Source organism: Sander vitreus, chromosome 19, assembly GCF_031162955.1.
Source record: "Sander vitreus isolate 19-12246 chromosome 19, sanVit1, whole genome shotgun sequence".
In the NCBI taxonomy this organism is placed as follows: Eukaryota; Metazoa; Chordata; class Actinopteri; order Perciformes; family Percidae; genus Sander; species Sander vitreus.
In genome coordinates, this window is record NC_135873.1 from 9,745,213 (window position 1) to 9,763,149 (window position 17,937).

Below are 17,937 nucleotides of genomic sequence, written 5' to 3' on the forward strand. Positions count from 1 at the left end.
CGTGTTGTTTCGTAATTTGAGCTATACCATGATATTTTTATGGAATGTGGTTTAAAATCTTCACAGCTCACATGTAGGGCTGCTCGATTATGGGAAAAAAATACAATCACGATTATTTCGGTCAATGTTGAAATCACGATAATTTAACACGATTACTCGACTTCTGGAAAGATGTTGCAACAGTGGAAAAAGTTAAATAAATCAACAGTAAAAAAAACACTCACAACTGTGAACTTTGCCTTAATACGTTTCCTATTGAAACTTGTTTTCATTCAGAACAAGAGAAAATAAGAGTTTACTTGCAAAACGTAATGAGCTAAATAACTGTTTTATAATAATAATAATTATATAATAATATAATAATTGTCTCGATTATTCTGTTTTTGTGATCATTGGGAGCCGAAATCATAATCACGATTACATTTCGATTAATTGCACAGCCCTACTCACATGATTATTTGATCGAGCATTTTGAGTAAGTGTTGGGTCAGATGTTTCCACCATCCCATTTTGCTCTTCATTTAAACTGTCTGTTAGTTCAGTTAGCTATTCGACAGTTCATCAGCACTTGGCACTCACTGGTTGGAAATACTTTGAGATAACTAATCTCTATGTAAAACTCTAGATTGTGTGGTGCAGCCCATTTTAATTTAGTGACGCATAAATCTCCACTTAGTAAACAAATTATAACTTGGTTAAGTTTGAAGTTGTGAACAGGGTTTGTTCTCTTTTTCTCTGTTCTGTTTTCTGAGAGAAAACTCTCACATAGCATAGCGTAGCATCATCCCAAATACTGATGTCTTATACATTTTCATCAAAGTTACAGTACACGTTTAAGTGTAGAGCTGAACTATAAACAAACCTATGATTTAATAAGCCAGTACCACACTAAAGACTGTAATGGTTCAGATGTAATTTGTCACATCCCATGATATTCCTAAATACTAGAGGAAAAATAGCTCAGAACATAGATCTCATGGGTTTTTTATAATCTTAAAAGCTGTAAATACATTGATAAATAATCAAGCACTCCCTGTGTATATGGGGATTAAAAAATAACCCCATGAACTATGAATGGAATGCAGCCTGACCAGCCTGGAAGAGTAATGTGTTCTCAGGCCGGACACTTTCTGCATTTGGCTTTCTCAGATGGTTTCTGTGTAATGTTTACAGAAGCTTCCGAAGGGTGTTCTTTCTAAATCTCAGCTGAGCTAATTTATGAGTAGCAGTGGCGGCCATTATTAATGTTTAATATTTGCACTGATGTAAACAGAGTCGCGTCTCTTATGCTGTGTTTGGTAACAGTGGTTCCCAGGAGCACAGAAGTTTAACAAGACTCCCAAGAAGTGATCCACAGCTTGGCAGAAGGCCAGCTTAGAGCTCCTGTAAGACTTTATTTCCACAAAACAGATGCTTTCCTAACATATAAGGTAGACATCTATGACTCCCACATATGTAATAATCTAATCAGAATGAGGTATTTTCTTGGTTTGAAGTTGAACGATACCATCGCATTGACAGTGTGGAAAATCTCATATGAAGCACAACATTAAGTTGTGGCTAACCTTGACATTCATTAGGTATTTTTCCTAGACGAAACAAGATTCATGCTATGGGACAGGCCTTATTGAGTTTTCCACGGCTTCATAAATCTCCCAACATGGAGCTCCTCGTGTCTGGGAATGTAATAAGGCAGACATAGTGGATCTAATGTGCTACATACATCACAAGCATTAGCATGACTGTATAGCACCCAGAGCCATCACAAACAGTCTTTCTTAAAGGGATAGTTTGGATATTTTGAAGTGGGGTTGTAGGAGGTACCCAGTTTGGAGAAGCAGACGGGAGTCCCGACACGGAAGCAAAGCAAGGTACCGCTGTGAACAGAGCCACACAGCAAAGCATATTTTAGCCACCTAAAAAAATCTGTATGTATCTGTATGCTATATTTAGAATATTTTCACTGCTTTCCTTGCCGATGGGGAGAGCCGTCACCTATGCTCTCTTCAAAGCTACCAGACTCTTTTTACAAACCACGCAGAACACGGAAATTGCTGGTCTACCGCTGCCTCGATGGGTTAGCTTGTGATATTGTGTGACTTTTGTGTTAAAATGTTTAGGGACTATAAACCCAAACAAACTAAACATTCGAGGCAGCAGTAGACCAGCAACTCTCGTTAAGTCCACCGTGTTATGCACAAGACTCGCACTCTCTTTAATATAACAGTGGTGTTTATAGACAATCTATTTAAACTTATTGGAACACTAACAGAACTGTAAAACAATCCCGAGATCCAACGAGAGAAAACCAAATTAAATTTACTTGACAACTGTGTATATTTACTTGGTATCTGTGGTTTTCTTTCTAAGGGCTCCACTGTCTCTCTGGCTCTTTTGATCCCCTCCCCCCAAAAAAAAACCTACTCAGTAACCCATATCCTGTATCCTCATTTGGTAGCATGGTGACAGTTTCCCAGATACCAGACGGTATGGGTTTCCCTTCATCTCGCGGCTAAGGCCCAACCCCAGTGTCTAATTTGCTAATGGATCCCTGCTGGAAGCTGCCGTCTCGACTGTACGCCAGTGTAATTACTTGTGCTCAAGTGAAGTAACTGAGGACTAACTAAGAGAATGAATAAATCATTGTTCTGCACTCTGCTCCCAAACTCAGGGGACAGCAGCTGATTTCCCCTTTTGTTTGCTTTCCACAAAGCCTGGGTGTCATTCACCCTCAGAACAGGGCGACTATAAATGCAGACAGAAGAATTTGACAAACTTTGAGTAACTTCACTTGACTGTAATGTAAACGGATAGTGGGGTTTCTCTCTCACTTCCATAATGGGACAATTATTTGGTAATATGTGTTAAGTTTTTGCTTGGAATGAGGAAAGATTTAAGTTTAAGCTTGCGGCTTGAGTAAAAAAAATTCATTTTCTCAAATGTGATTGGATGATTTGGTGAAAGACACCACAAAGGCTGTGTCAACTGCTTCTCCCTTTCGTGTAGGAAATGTACACTTATAAGGACGGGAGAAGGCCAAAAAAAGCAACGTTTGTTTATGTGTAGTGTACCATGTAGCTCTTAGGAATTTTGACTCAGACCTATTACAACATAAACTTGCAGAACCTGTTCCGTGTGTCCAATTATTTCAAGGCCACTAGCTCTAGTCTCAACATTTTCCCCTAAGGGATATTAGCTATCAGTCAGTCATGACATGGTTACAGTTGTTAAGACAGCATGACATTTAGGGAAGTTTAGAGAACTTTGTGTTTTTAATTGAATTGCTGACAAGGAGGTTGTGATTGCCATTCACAAGGCTCTTCAGTTTAGTGGCCTCAGCGTGGTTCAGCTTGACAGGGAGCTTAAGCTTGCCAAAGCCTCTGGGAGGTAGAGATAAGGAAAGGCAGCATAAAACCAAATAAAGCAGCTTTGCACTTGGAGTGAGACAAAGTTACAAATCTGCTTAATGTGACTGGATGAAGTGATTATATCTGTCTGGAACTAATGTAACACTAAAAGTGTCATTTGTGTCCAATCTTGCCATTTTTGTGCATTCCATATTATGCAAGACGACTGCCGTGCATTGAGAAAACATACGCACAATCCTCTATCCGGGATTTCATGATAGCTAGTTTCAAATAAGATGAGATCCTAACATGAGACAGCTCTATGGACAAAGTGAATAAATGAAGACTTCTCCAACACAGCAGCATTTCCAAAGCCATGTCCTGATGTCAGATCCCAGTCTGAGAACTACTGAAGTACTGTGCCCCATGGCCAGTGGCCACTCATACAATTGCAAGCCAAAGAGACCAATGTTCTCATCTTTCCTATAATGACTTTCCCTGTATACTGTCTGGAACTGTAATTATCACATGAAAGATAAGAAGCTATTGAAATGCACAACACTTAAAATAACATAGCAGACCATCAAATATTCTGCATGGCTGGCATTTCACTTCTGTCTCACTTTTGGTTGGTGTTATTTTCAAATTACTTCAGGCAAAGCATTGCACTCATGATAAAGCTTTGGGTAACATGATTCCTCATCTATGATAATACTTGGTATGTCATTCTAAATATTATCCTAAGTGGCATTCCTCTGTTAATAGCTTGGTTAAAATTTTTCCGAATTTAGAATCATCTTCCTGATTTTGTGTTTTATCAAAGGAAAGTGACATGGAGTGAGAAAGTGACTTAATGCGGGTAATTTTTTCATGCCACATTGCACAGGGCACCACAAAGTCCGACTTCATTATCAAGAGACTATTCTTAAACATAAATTTACCAAAAAAGGAAACCACCATAATGTTCACTTTCCATCTCATTAAGATTCTGGGTCAGTGACCTGTTTTTTGTTTCTAAAAATGAATTACACAAGAGTTACCGTGGTCCTTTGCATTAAAGACGTACACAATGTGAGCAGGAGGAAAATCACAATATATTATTTCATTTCCACAACAAAATGAACAGAAATCAATACAAAAACATGGTTTTCTTTCAAAAGGAGGAAGCATCAAATACAAATGTCAAACAAATCAACACAAAGAGTTTAAAGCTAAAACAACAGAGTTATGTACAGCAATGTATAGCTCTCGTTAAACCTTTTTTCGACAACAGAGGATTAAAATGTGCCTAAAAAGCAAACGTGTTTCCCATATGTCCACCACCAACAAATCTCCCATCTGCTGTTAACAGAGTTTGCCTCGGGCCAAAATTATTTATATGACGATCAAATTGCTTTGGTTTTCAGTCAAGCATCCATGCTTTGAATGTGCTACTAATCTCTGGAGTGTGGTTTAGCATAGGAACTAAGGAAAGTAAAAACAATTAAAAGCTCAACATTTATAGTGGGTGGTGCTCAGAATTTGGCATGGAAGCGAATTGCACTTGCTTTAACACTTAAACTTACCACTTTAAACCGTTTTCCCACTTGAATCACTCAACATGAACCGAATAATTGGCCGCTAAATGCTAATCTACTCCTTCACTTAGGTCAGCTGATTGTGATTGACCTACTGTAACACAAAGTCGCAGTTACATTTTCCACAGAGAAGAAAATTTGCTGTTCAGCTGGTGTTGCTACTTTTATTCACCCCATCTTCAGCAATTTTAGGCTAAGAAGTATTTTAACTGTGAAAAATAAACTGCTGAGGTATTGGATAACTCCACAATAAATACTATCTTTAAATCATAATAGAGCACCTTTATTTAATTTAATTGACCTGCATGATAAAATACTAAAGACATAAGAGTTGTTAAGATGCTTTCACTTGCATTTGGTGTGACATCAAGGGGCAACGGCTTGTTGAGGTGTGTGTTCAATCCACAAGTTAAGGAAGCTGGTTACGCGACAAAAAGTAACAGTCATTTGGTAATATCGCTAACACCTTGGCTGTCGCTATTATGATTCAAATGTAAAGCATGTAGGAAAAACCAGACAGCTGTGTTAATTTATCAAAGTGAAGAAACTCTCTCTCTGTGTTTAGCTTATTATTATCATCCAAAGCAGTAGTATTCATCTGATTCCACTCTGACTTTCAGTGGCGATTTGCTGAAAGCATCCCCATCAATAACCGTTTTATCCACAAAACAGTCAAGATCCGTAGGTGAGGGGTCATCCGGGAGGTCCTCTGCTAGAGTGTCCAAGTAACTACCCACAGACAGACCATCTAGCCCGTCACTGTTACCATCATTCAAGCTGTTGAAGCTGCCGCGCAGTGAGGTGCCGTCCTGGCTGTCCGACAGGCTGTACAAGCTGCCCGTCAGGCTGCCCTCTTGGCTGGCCACGCCGCCTCTGTCTTCTACCATCCAACGGATGGACTCAATGCCTTCGTTGATTGACAAAAGCTGCTGCATCAGCTTCACATCAATGGCTCGTAGATGTGCCTATGAGTTGGAGAAAAACATCACGGTCAGGTAATGCTGCTTAAAGATGATCCAGCACTTAAAGGAATAGTTTGATATTTTGGGAAATGTGGTTGTTCACTTTCTTGCCGGGAGAGAGATGACAAGATTGATACCCCTCTCATATCTGTCCATTACATACAGTATAAGGATATAGAAAACAGCCAGTTAGCTTAGTATAAACAGCTAGCCTGGCTCTGTCCAAAGGGGAAAAAAACATGCACCAACCAACACCTCTTACACTTAGGAATTAACACATGTAAAGATGAAAACGTTGTTTTACAGAGGGTTAGGCACCTAACTATTTCATGGCCAGAAGCAGTAACTTCCTGGAGTTTTGGCGTTACCGTGAGATCACCAAGAGACTCTGAGTCACTGTGCCTTTCCAATAAATTGCTTAGCTACCCCGCTGCTGGCTGTAGCATTATATTAAACAAATAGATATGAGAATGGCAACAATCTGCTCTGCAAGAAAGTTAATTATGGTTTCCCAAAAATGTAGAACTACTCCTTTACTACATGTCAGTACAACAGGATGCCCCCAGAGCTACAATGGAAGTCAAAATAATAATACAAAACCAGTACCATTATCATTGCTAACTTTTGTAACCATTGAGGTTCAAAGTTCATTCTAGACCTCAGAAACAGCAGTTAAGAAAACAATTTCGACACACAGTCCATTTAGTAGCTATTCTGGAGCTTTTGATCATATCAAGTGGTTTTCATTAGCATTCATTAACATGGATGCAAGAGCTGAAAGTGTGCAAAAATGAAATCTACAATTCTATAACTGGGCAGTCCCCAGCTGCTGATGAAGTAAAGCTCCAGATCAGCTACTAGTTGAACCTTGTGGTGAGATATATTTTTTCTCAACAATTGTTTGCATTCTTATGTCCTCTCATGGCAGGAACACTATGTGCTATTTTGTTTAGACTATCGGGCTTTGTTGTGAACAAAGAGACTTAACTATGTGGCATGAGGAAAAAAAGCTCGTACCACTCATGTAACAGCGCAGCCAGGAAACAGTTTGCATCCAGGATTCTGAATGATATGCCTACTTTACACAGTATGGCCATTGATTTAACTCCCTGCCATGACAAACCATGCTATTGACTGGGGATGGAAGTAGACAGCCTATGGGGGTCAATCAAATGGATTCCCCTGTGTCTACTGGTGACTAACACTCTGTCAGAATGAAAAATGGTAAACGAACAGCTGTAACAGCCTGCTACACTCAAAATGCATTGAGGCAGATGAAAGCAAACAGGGCTGGTACAGTACAGTGCTCCAGACAGCTGGCTTGATACAACAGCCTTCCTTTGGGGTGGATTTGCATCCAGCCTTCATTTAGTTTATATTGCTGCCGGTGTATTTGTTTTGTAAGCATAACCATCCGCTTTATACGCACATGGAAGCCCAGCAAATGGAGTCATATTGCATTTTAATGTGCCCATATTATGAAAGAAAAGAAAATCACTTTTTCTGGGATTTGTGTGGGATTTGGGTGTTATTTTGTGTCTCTGGTGCTTCCACATGCATACAAACTTGGAAAAAAACAAACATCCATAATGTTTTGAGTGAGATACGGGTTTCTGAATTTATCCTGCCTTCAGTCTCCGGGTGAGCTGTTCAAAATCTGCAGGGTTTTCTATGTCATTAGCTGAAACGCCGGGCTAACCACTAGCATGCTTAGGTTAAGCATGCTAGCAGTTAGCCCCCTCATTCTCAATGGCAAAACACTGCTACAACACACACAAATTCACCATAATCTACAAAAGAACTACTTACATGTCCCTGTTCTGCAGGTATTCCACGCAAAGTTGGAAGTGCGACCTCGTTTAGAAGAAGTTTCCTGGCTAATCCTGCCTTGTACTAACTGAAGTTGGAGAAACAGCTAGCTAGCTGATGTGATCCTTACCTAGCTACTGCGCATGTGCGACTCCCACCATAGATGGTACAGAAGTGGGATGTCTCACTCTCTAGCTAAAACAGAGACCTGAACATACAGGGTGAAAAGAGGAGCAGCAGCAGCAATGTGTAGTACAACAAAAATATGGTGTTTTCTGAAAATTAAACCATGTAAACCTATTCTGGTACAACCTCTAAATACAATTATGAACCTGAAAATGAGCATAATATGGGCGCTTTAAGTCCAAGCAGCTATCTCATGTTAGCAAAGATGGCATGAATTAGTTTAGGAAACACAATTAGTGCTGCATAACTGCATCTGTAGTGTAGTAACACTGAACCTACAACATTTTGTATTTGTCTCATGAAGGTTAGGGACCCTAAGCTTTTTTTCGGAACGGCACATATCAGAGATAATTTGTTCCTTTGATAGGCTGTAGATTATTTCAGCCCTTCACATATTGTAAGCAGTGTGTGTGTGTGTGTGTGTGTGTGTGTGTGTGTGTGTGTGTGTGTGTGTGTGTGTGTGTACACACACCAAAACAGAGTAGTCTGATTGGATTAGTGAAGGGAAGTACAAAAACAGAGAAGCCCAAGATGGCCCATATTCAAGATGAGCTGCCACTAATGGCATTACACTAGATACATTTTTTTTTCTCATATCAGCACTATTAAATGATGGCATGGCTGTCAGATTGAAACACAAACGAATTAAAGCAAGATAAGGGTTGTTCCTTTTGTAAATACAACATGTGATTGTTTCAAGTCTCTCTGTCACATAAATATAAGCCTATCAACACAAAAAAAACTCTTTTGGTGATTGGTCTGTTGGCCATGTTACAGCTCTACTACAGTCTGCAAAACTGTCAAGTAGGCCATCTGCTCAGGAATCCTAATACCTTTCATGACTACTTAAAATAAGGGTTTGCTGTGACCTTGGATCTAACAAAGCTTCTGTCCAACAAGCATGGCATTTGAAAATAATTTAATGGCGAGTGTTGTCAGATTAAACTATGAAATCATAATAAGGTAATAACACTGACACAATTGGATTTCACAGAGCACTTTGAATAATAAGAGAGGAGGGGTTATTTTTTGAGGTGAGGAGGGTTTATCAACAAAGGTCTCTGTGACTTAAGTGTGCAGGTGTGAATGGCTCTCACGTATTTACCGGTTACGGTGCATTTGAGGCACAAGTACGCCACCACCCATTAGTGGAACTTTGCACTTAAAACCCACATGATGATATAAAGTAGGCTATAGACCTGTTTCGTAACTAGTAGAGTTTTTTCCTGTGAGCTTAAGCTTGGCTGCCAATCAATCAATGTGATACATTAAAGAGACACATTGTAACTTGCCTGACATGAAACTATGATATCTAATAACCTAGCTGATTTCGAAGAGTCATATATACGGTCTTTTATTTTATTCACGAACGTTTGTAGACGAATAAACGACTTGCACAACTGTACAATTAAGTATAAGTGACCTATATATTGTAATTAAAAGTTGGTAAACTAATTTAACATCTGGCACACGTTCTTTAAAAGTTACTGGAACAATTCCTTAACAGCTCGTTCAATTTAAAAATGATACAGAAAAAAAGACTTAAGCTTACCATTTCTTGTTTTAGGAATAGCATTTTGGTCTCCAGTCTTTTCAAGTCCGCATTATTAGCATGTAATTTGCAGTTCACTAAATGCGGTGCTGGCGACTTCTCGTGCTTGTCGTGATGCTTTCCTCCGGCGAGAGAACGAATGAGACTATCCGGGACCTTTAGACCCAATTTGGTCTCTATATCCTTCAAATCAGGCAGGACGTTGTTATCCTCGTCCATTGTAGACAGTCAAAGATTACACGTTTCCACTGTATTGAATGGAGCAGGCGTACAAGTAAATTACAGTGCTGCGAGTTGTTGGGGGAGACGCGCGCGATGAGTTTATTCAAAGTTGCAACAAGCGCGTGCTCCTCACAACTTTATTCAACCAGCTCACAGAATGAAGTAATGATGAAGTGCCAAAAACACTTCACTGAAGCCAGCGCACCGCTCACCAACAGACCTCCCATTCAAGCGGCTGGCCAGTAGTGAGACAGTTTAACGAGAACGTGCTGTCCGTGGACCCTCCCATTAGGGAGAATCCTCTGAAACCAGACACCAGACAGGTGAAGGGCCACTAGGGTGTTATTTAACGATTACTCTACGCAGGGGGAATACATTTGTCAGCTATTACAAATTAGGAGTTGGGAGTCCAACCATAAGGCAAATGGCTAGACCTACTAGCCCTCATTATGGGGTGAGCACTACAAACTAATTCCTACATTATCGTTTGTCTGCAAGATGAACGCAGGTGCTCCATAAACGTTAATAGATTATACACTATAACATATATTGTGATTTGATGTGTACATACATATAGTTTTTTGGTGCGTTTATTAACGTTTTAATCACATTCAGCAGTCAAACAAACCACTGTGTAGGCATAACATTTAAATAATTCGGTATGCAGTCAGATCCAACAACATTCTGGCAGAAGTATCTATGTAAAAACAGAATAGCATTAATGACCATTTCACATATTTAGTTTGAAAAAGAAAAGAAAAAAAGCTGCATATGGTGTGAGTACACAGTTCAGTAAGATTTTAGGATTGCTACCTGTTGACACTTTATTCCGCTACATTACATTTCTTCTGCATCATCACCCGTTTTTTTTCTTTTCATCTCTTCATTCAATAATAACATTGCAGGTCATTTTGATCAATTTATCTTAATGTACCATTAAAAACAAAACCCTCTCACCTGCATGTTGTTTCAGAAATTGAACTATTGCATCCCCTTGTGGTCGTTATGGCTCTGTTACATGGGCAGTGCATTTTACAACTACTAACGCTTCAGTTCTATGACACCATTGTGCAACTACTCTAAACTTTAAGTCAGATAAACGCAGAAAGTGATAAAGCCTATAAACATGGTATATGTTTTAATTATTTTGCAGGTATTAGTCTATTACTTCAAATGTGTTCTAAAAGTTTTAGAACATTTTTGGATACCCTATCAGAATCTACTTTTTGTTTTTTTACACCTGATCACCTTGTACTGTAACTGCAACATCAGACACTAAACTACAGGAGGCATCATAGCTGATACTGCCATATCCTTTAAAAGCTCTGACTAGAATAACAGTTCAGCACCACCTGGTGGCATCACTAGCACACCTAAGCGTCAGTTGTCCAGGTTCTCTTTATTTGAACACATTTTCAAATTTTCCAGAAATCTGAACATTTCAAAGATTGCATCATTGCAATCTTCGCAAAACCATATTCTTAAAAACTGTTGCATATATTTCAACCTTTCCATTTGAAAAATGCATCTTCAATAACCGATTCACATCTGTACGACTTGTAAAGAAAAATTAACAAGTTCCTTGTTATAGGGACATGAATGCAGCCAAAAGATTACTTACTATCAAGTTGTAGCATTCAATAATCTACATGCTCTCCAGTGAGAACCGACTGACGCTTTAACAAACTGCATAGCTGTATCACTGTAAAAGTAAAGAAAGGAGAGAGGCTCGTGTTGGAACACCGAACTTAGACTACAGATTGGCTTTTGTTGTCGTCGTAGCGCTGGTACTGATCCCCAAGCAGAGGCTGGTGGCCCTCCATTTTGTATGACCTGGCACGCACGGCACATGTGGTGGCAGCGAAAATGACTGCGACAAGCACGAGGCCAGCGACTATTGCCATGGTGATGATTTCAGTCAGAGTGAAAGGTTGAGCTAGAAAGATAGAAGAGGATGATTATAACGTTTGTCGTCTGGATTTCTTCAAAGGCTAGATTGAAAGAAGACCTACAAAAACAACTGTGCGAGTACTAGAAGTCACCCAAAATGAATACCTGGCCATTGAACTTCATAAGAGTAACCAAGATTTTCAGGGGCGGTCACAAACATCTCCGCGTTAGTCACCGGAGGCCAGAAAGGCACCATGTTGTAGCCCCTGTTGTGACCAATGGGGGCATTTTCTTCAGGATACAGAGTCGAATCTGTCAAGAAATATGTAAAGTTAGCCTAAGGCTCATCATGCTAACTATAAAGCAGTAAAATATGCTGGTATTAGAAAGTCAAGGACTAGAACAAGTGTTGTTTTTTTGTTGTTTTTTTAACCTGGACTGTGTCTCCTTAACCATTCATCAAAAATAGCGTCGGTGTAGGTGTGGAGCAGGACAAAGATGGGGTCATTGGGCGAGAGGTGAGTCTGTCCTCCTGTCCCATTCAGGAACAGATGGGCCAGGTTGTGGAGGCTCCTCACCACGGGGTCATAGTTCCCCTTGGGGGCACTGTAGCCTGCCGAAACAACATGAAAAACACAGAAAGAAAACGCTGAAACAATGGCGAAACAATATGTGAATGAAATTACACTGTATGACAGACATACCGTCATAGTCTCTCACCTTCAATTGTGTTTCTGAAGCTTTCGGAGGAGGTGGAGTAATAGGGCGGCGTGTCAAAAGTGTTAACCTGCAGACAGTCCGCCACATCCTGGGGCTCTGGGAGACGCTGGACCATCGGCCTGTTGACATTTCCTGCTGGGTTCCTTCTGATGGGAGAAGTCTCAGTGCCTGGAAGGAGACAGGGACCAGACAAGGTAGACTATAGCAATTTTTTTTAGACACTAAAAGAATAAAGAGGGCCACTGTAACATCACTAGAGTATTTGCCATGGTGAATAAACAATAGTCTTACTGTTGCAGATGGTTCCCAGCGTGTCATAGTCTTCTACGCTCTCACATATGACCCTCCACTGGGAGAAGATAGAGTTGGTGCTCAGGGAATTCATGTCAAAGCTGCTCCTGGCTCCCAACAGGTCATCTGTGCAGATGTCACATGTGCTTCCACCGATGGCAAAGTTCCAGTAGGGAAGGGCGAAGGAGGGGTCTCGCAGCATGTCCTGGTTGTTTGAAATAAATAAATGAAAGGATGGCGTATGAGTTTGTGAATGTGAAGATCAAGGCTAGGAAGGCTAGGAGTTAGCTTGAGGCTTTATTTTATTATGCTGCTGACGAAGTACTTCCATCCCCTTTGGTCATGTCAACGTTTCCTTTCAGTCTCATTTGGCAATGGAGTCAATGCACAGAATAAATTGGTTATCATTTTCACACACATTTTAAACACGCTTTTAAAGAAAGTTCATGCATGAATACATCTGAAAATCGGTCCTATAAAAGCATTTGTGGAAACAATTCTAGGGTCTCTAATCACTTAATATGAAACGTATGTCTATGTCTACATGAAGAGGAAAATGCACATGCAACCAGGCGGCAGGAAACAGATACATATAAAACCATGATTGATTTAGAAATGGTTTAGAAACTTTTACTGGAAATAAAATACTTTTTTAGAAGTTAAAGTGAGATGCTCATTCTTGCTTTTCAACAACTTTCGTTTTGACTGGCTTAGTGAAAAACACTCATGTGAGATAAGTATAACACATATTTGTAAAGTTATGGTAACACTTTATAATAATGGTACATGAATTATCATGAACTTATGCATGACTTCATGCATGAGTTCATTCATGTAGTACTTCATGAACTATCAGTAATGTACAAGGATTAATAGTATTTCATTTCATGACTTAATGAAGGAACAATACGGTAATTAATGCATCAATTAAGTATTTTAATCATGATTTCTGATTTATTAATGATGTTCATGTCTTCTTCATAGGTAAATCTGTAGTTGAAAAACTAAATTTTAGTGTTTGTAATAATGACTAACTAAACATGACTTTGTCATTACTTCATCATGTTTGTGGGCCTTCAAATAAAGTGCTGACCTGGTCTATCTTTAACATTGATACATAGATATGATTAATGGTGGCATATGCCCTAATCTTTGTGACACCACAAATCAAATAAAAATGCTTTGTTTTGAACACATTTATTGTGTTCAGATACTTCAAATTCATAAATATCCTACATGGGTGGGCATTGTTCTCAGGCATTACTGTTTGCCTTATGTTGTTGTGAATAAAGCAACTATAAAAGTGCATCTGCAGTATACTGTATTTTGTGTCAATGTAGTGACCTTTTGCCAACCCACTCCTTTAATTCTTAATGCATTTATTTGTATGCCACCATTAATCATATCTTATTTATCAATGTTAAAGATGGACCAGGTCAGCACTTTATTTGAAGGGCCACAAACATGATGAAGTAATGAAGAAGTAATGTTTAGTTAATGACTACAACACTACAATTTGTTTAAGAAAATCTGCTCACTGCTGGGACTGGTCAGTTTTTTGAAGAAGACATGAATATCATTAATAAATCAGAAGTCATGATGATTCAAATACCTTAATTGATGCATTAATTAACATATTGTCCCTGCATTAAGTCATGCATGATATACTATTAATCCTTGTACATTACTGATAGTTCATGAAGTACTACATTAATGAACTCATGCTTTTTCGTGCATGAAGTCATGCACAAATTAATATTAACTAATGTACCATTATTATAAAGTGTTGCCATTATAATATATAAGATTTAATTTGAGTAGAACAAAGATGTATATTTTAGTCGTTGATGTAGTTCATCCTGCACATGATAAGAGTTTCTCTACAGGAGTCCAACATGCTGCCAGGATTTCAAAAACCATACAGCAGCCTCATTGTCTGTGCTAGCAAGTCTGTACGGCCTACAAAAAGAACTTGGGTGATTCTGAACCACAGGATGGAAATAATAATTATACAAACTTGGCTTAATAACTCCTCTCACAAAAGCTCTGTTCAAAGCCATTGTTTCATCTCCATCTTCTCCAAATTGATGGCGTGCTGATCAAATTGAATTTCAAAGTCTTCAAATCACATTTTGGGCGCTGCTCGCCTATTAAAGCGTGTAATTGCGTCAGTTATGGTTTCCTCACCAATAGTTGAAACGCATTAGGTAAAATAAACAAGCTGTGGAAGCGACAACTGGGGTTAAAACGCTGTCTGATAGATAACAAATCTGGACAAACAGGTTTTTAATTTTAGAATGAACCGAAATAGGTTGCTATTGTGTAGGCTATGCAGTTAGCCTACCTCGCCATGAATCTAACTGTCACCCCTCTTCATACAGTAGCTTACCTGCATGTCTCGCTCCAGCTGCAGCAGGTGGAACCTGTGCCAAGTGACAAAGCCGGGGCCCTCGTGTGAGAAATCCACTCCCCCAAAACTGGCCTGCCCCGCACCCAGGAACGTCTTGCTGACCGAGAAGTAGTGGCTCCACACGAAGTAATTGTAGACGGTGATGTTTTCGAACTGCACAGTGTTCCCGTCGGGCCCGAAGATCTCCGCATAGCGCCGCGTGGCGATCACCAGGTCGGGGTGCACCGTGCGCTTGGCCTGATCCAGCGCGTTCACGAACGCACGCTTCTCGTCCGCGCTGAGCTGCATCACGTTTCTTCTTACTGGGGGATTATCGCAGAGGGAAAGTGGATTAACTCAATCAGTCATGCGTTAAATGGGGATCAGTTTTTATTGACTGAGGAAAAAAGTAGCAAATAAATGTGCGTAACAGGCAGGTTTAATGGCAGTTTTGTAATCAAATGCCCTTTTCTAAGTGTCAGGGCTGTACCTAGGCTATTTCAAATGCATTATAGCCTGTTTTATGGGAAACACATTTGAATAACCTTTGGTAAAATAATCTGTCTTTGCCATATAAAAATAGTTAAATTGCCATTAAATGGGCCAAAATCGGTCCAGTTCCCTGTGTGTGGTGTCCTAAAGAAGTGCTGAAGTGCCACTGAGCAACAGCACAGACCCTAGATTTGCTAGCTATGACCTCTCCTAATTCCCCATGAGCTAGAGCCAATATACCATACCATTATTATTGAAATATGCCCCCGAGGACGCGCACTTACCAACAGAAACTCGCTGGTCACAGTTGGGCCCCGTCCATCCGTGTCTGCAGCGGCCGCAGTTATAACCGCTGAAGTTTCCGTTACACTGACAGGTACGGTTAAAGAAACGGATGGGCCATCGTTCCCGATCATCCCGTCCGTCGTGCGGGTACTGAGGGCCGTGCGGGCGCGCGTCCACCGTGATGGACACACACTGTCCGCGCCCCGTGGTGGAGCCACACGGGTCGTTGGTGAATCCAGAGGGCGACGGACAGCACTGTCCACTCCTGAGTCCTTCGGGTGTCACACACTCTCTGGGGAACTGAGCGCTTACGACCACCGCACCCACAAGCACTAACACACAGCCCTGCCACATTATCGAAAAACAGTTGCCAAATTTTACGCACGGCTGATTTGGAGTCGGTGTTTACCGAATGACGATTCACCGGCAAATATGCACTTCAACTAAGCCTTTACCTAAAGTGAATGTGCATTACTTAAACACAGAATTAATTACTTTCTCTGTCAACTAAGTGTGTATAAAAGTTCCCCTTCCATGCGGACCCAGCATCTACTTCCCCCAAAACAGTAACCCGTCGACTTTAAATACCGGATCAGCGCATGACTACCCGGATTTTCTGACTCCCGCGTGATGCATCACATAACATCGCATTTCCTAGAGTGGAGAAGGTAGGGTGATCCCCTCGGGCACAGTATTATTCTTCTAAAAAAACACTCTGGACTTCTGCAGTTGCCTAAATGGGTCCAGCATTAAATGCGAGGAAGTGTAATTAGTTACAAAATTGTTTCAGATTAAAACAAAAATGATGATGAATGAGCCGGCCTATCCATAAACTTAAATGTGTGTACATGGACTGTAAGGTTTCAGCATGCCTTTATTAGCACTATATGAAAATGTATTTGTTATGAAGTGGTAGCCTTTTACAAATGCAGTCTAGGATCTGCAGTCACAATAGGATCTGAGTGGAATTAAAATAATCTAAAATAATTTGGTGCTCCAAGCAAGCTCAGAAATACAGTACGGGTCTTGTTTGTATTATCTACTATTGCACTATAGCCCATTACTAAAAATGAAATAGAAAAGCACGACACACCCCAAAATGTGCCATTTTGAATATGTATTTTTGAAAAAACACCTCCTCCTTTCCCCCCACCCTATGCTGCTTGTGCGGCCATTAGCATGTGAGACATGGAAGCATGGAGAGCATTTGTTCTACAGAAAGACATCTTCTAAGCATGCAGGATTCTTCCTGTAATGCCTTTGTGTCAAATCAAAGTGAATCAGATGCAGGATTATTTTTTTCAGACCCGACAAAGTTCCTCCAGAGCCACACAAGACACTATACAAATGTTTTTCCATGTTGAGTGTGACTATTCATGACTAGTAAACTGATCTGTGTGTGTAAAATAGGTGGTGAGCTCCTGTAGAGATATCAGTCAAAATGAGCCTTCAATGTGGTTAGTTTCAGCTGAAAGTGGAGTCAAGCAAGTATAAAAATGTTTTAATTAATGTGAGTTGTAACAATGTGGAAAAACTCACCATTCTCCTCTGCTTCCAGCGTGTAGTTTTATTTCTTACCTTTCTTTATGAACTGCCTGTGCAACATTCATTTAAATTCGCCCTCCAGCATGTGCGCCATTTGTTTATTTGCTTCAGTGTTCTGTAAGGGAAGGAGTCGGGCTGAAAACAAAAACAAACTTTGATTAGTTTAAATGAGCTGATGATACATGTGGCAAAATCTTGATTATTTTGGTCTACCGCTACCATAACCTCAGGGGATGTTTTTGCGATAGAAAAAAATGATTGGCTTCTATTGTTGACAAACCCTACAGCGATAATAGCCCAAAGGAGTTAGAATCTAGGCCAATATCAACAAGGTTGAAGGTTCTTTCTAAAACCTCCAAAGTTCTACATTCTTCCCATTATTCACTGCAGGCTTTTCACTGGGTTGCAGAGAGGACACTGGATAGTGTGAACAATAGCGGTTTGGTTGCATTAACTTTTTGGAGAGGTATATCAGTTATCCTCAAGGGTATCAACACACACTAATTAGCAAACCGATGCTTCATAACTTCACTCATCAAATGATGGAGCTCTTTCGATAAAGGATGTGAGTACTCCTTCCACTACTGATCAAATATTCACAACAACTTTCTTCTTGGAAAGATGTGATGAACCTGCTGCTATCAGAACTAACAATTTGCATGTGAACTTA

The 17,937-nt window shown here is 40.0% G+C and overlaps 2 protein-coding genes across 3 annotated transcripts; both read right to left on the reverse strand.

Moving 5' to 3' along the window:
* Positions 1-4,419: 4,419 nt before the first annotated feature.
* lurap1l (leucine rich adaptor protein 1 like) lies at positions 4,420-9,888 on the reverse strand. Its single transcript, XM_078276153.1, has 2 exons — positions 9,434-9,888; positions 4,420-5,889 (listed from the first exon to the last, which is right to left on the reverse strand). Exons 1-2 carry the CDS (start codon positions 9,650-9,652, stop codon positions 5,500-5,502), a joined length of 609 nt encoding a protein of 202 aa, XP_078132279.1. The 5' UTR covers positions 9,653-9,888; the 3' UTR covers positions 4,420-5,499.
* A 1,515-nt stretch (positions 9,889-11,403) lies between these two features.
* LOC144534222 (5,6-dihydroxyindole-2-carboxylic acid oxidase-like) lies at positions 11,404-17,328 on the reverse strand. 2 transcript variants are annotated; one of them, XM_078276031.1, is made up of 8 exons: positions 17,304-17,328; positions 15,722-16,069; positions 14,946-15,268; positions 12,557-12,761; positions 12,266-12,433; positions 11,979-12,158; positions 11,711-11,857; positions 11,404-11,591 (listed from the first exon to the last, which is right to left on the reverse strand). In XM_078276031.1, exons 1-8 carry the CDS (start codon positions 17,326-17,328, stop codon positions 11,404-11,406), a joined length of 1,584 nt encoding a protein of 527 aa, XP_078132157.1. The 2 variants fall into 2 exon arrangements, with proteins under 2 accessions (XP_078132157.1, XP_078132158.1); XM_078276032.1 differs by lacking the exon at positions 17,304-17,328 and having other exon boundaries at positions 15,722-16,076.
* Positions 17,329-17,937: the final 609 nt, after the last annotated feature.

Excerpts from the sequence above, each read along its gene's own strand:
- LOC144534222 (XM_078276031.1), bottom strand. The coding sequence starts at position 17,328 with ATGTTGCACAGGCAGTTCATAAAGA. Across the intron at positions 12,762-14,945 it reads AGCTGGAGCGAGACATGCAG|GACATGCTGCGAGACCCCTC; the intron begins GTAAGCTACTGT and ends TCAAACAACCAG. Across the intron at positions 11,858-11,978 it reads GTTAAGGAGACACAGTCCAG|ATTCGACTCTGTATCCTGAA; the intron begins GTTAAAAAAACA and ends ATTTCTTGACAG.
- lurap1l (XM_078276153.1), bottom strand. The coding sequence starts at position 9,652 with ATGGACGAGGATAACAACGTCCTGCCTGATTTGAAGGATATAGAGACC. Across the intron at positions 5,890-9,433 it reads TATTCCTAAAACAAGAAATG|GCACATCTACGAGCCATTGA; the intron begins GTAAGCTTAAGT and ends TCCAACTCATAG.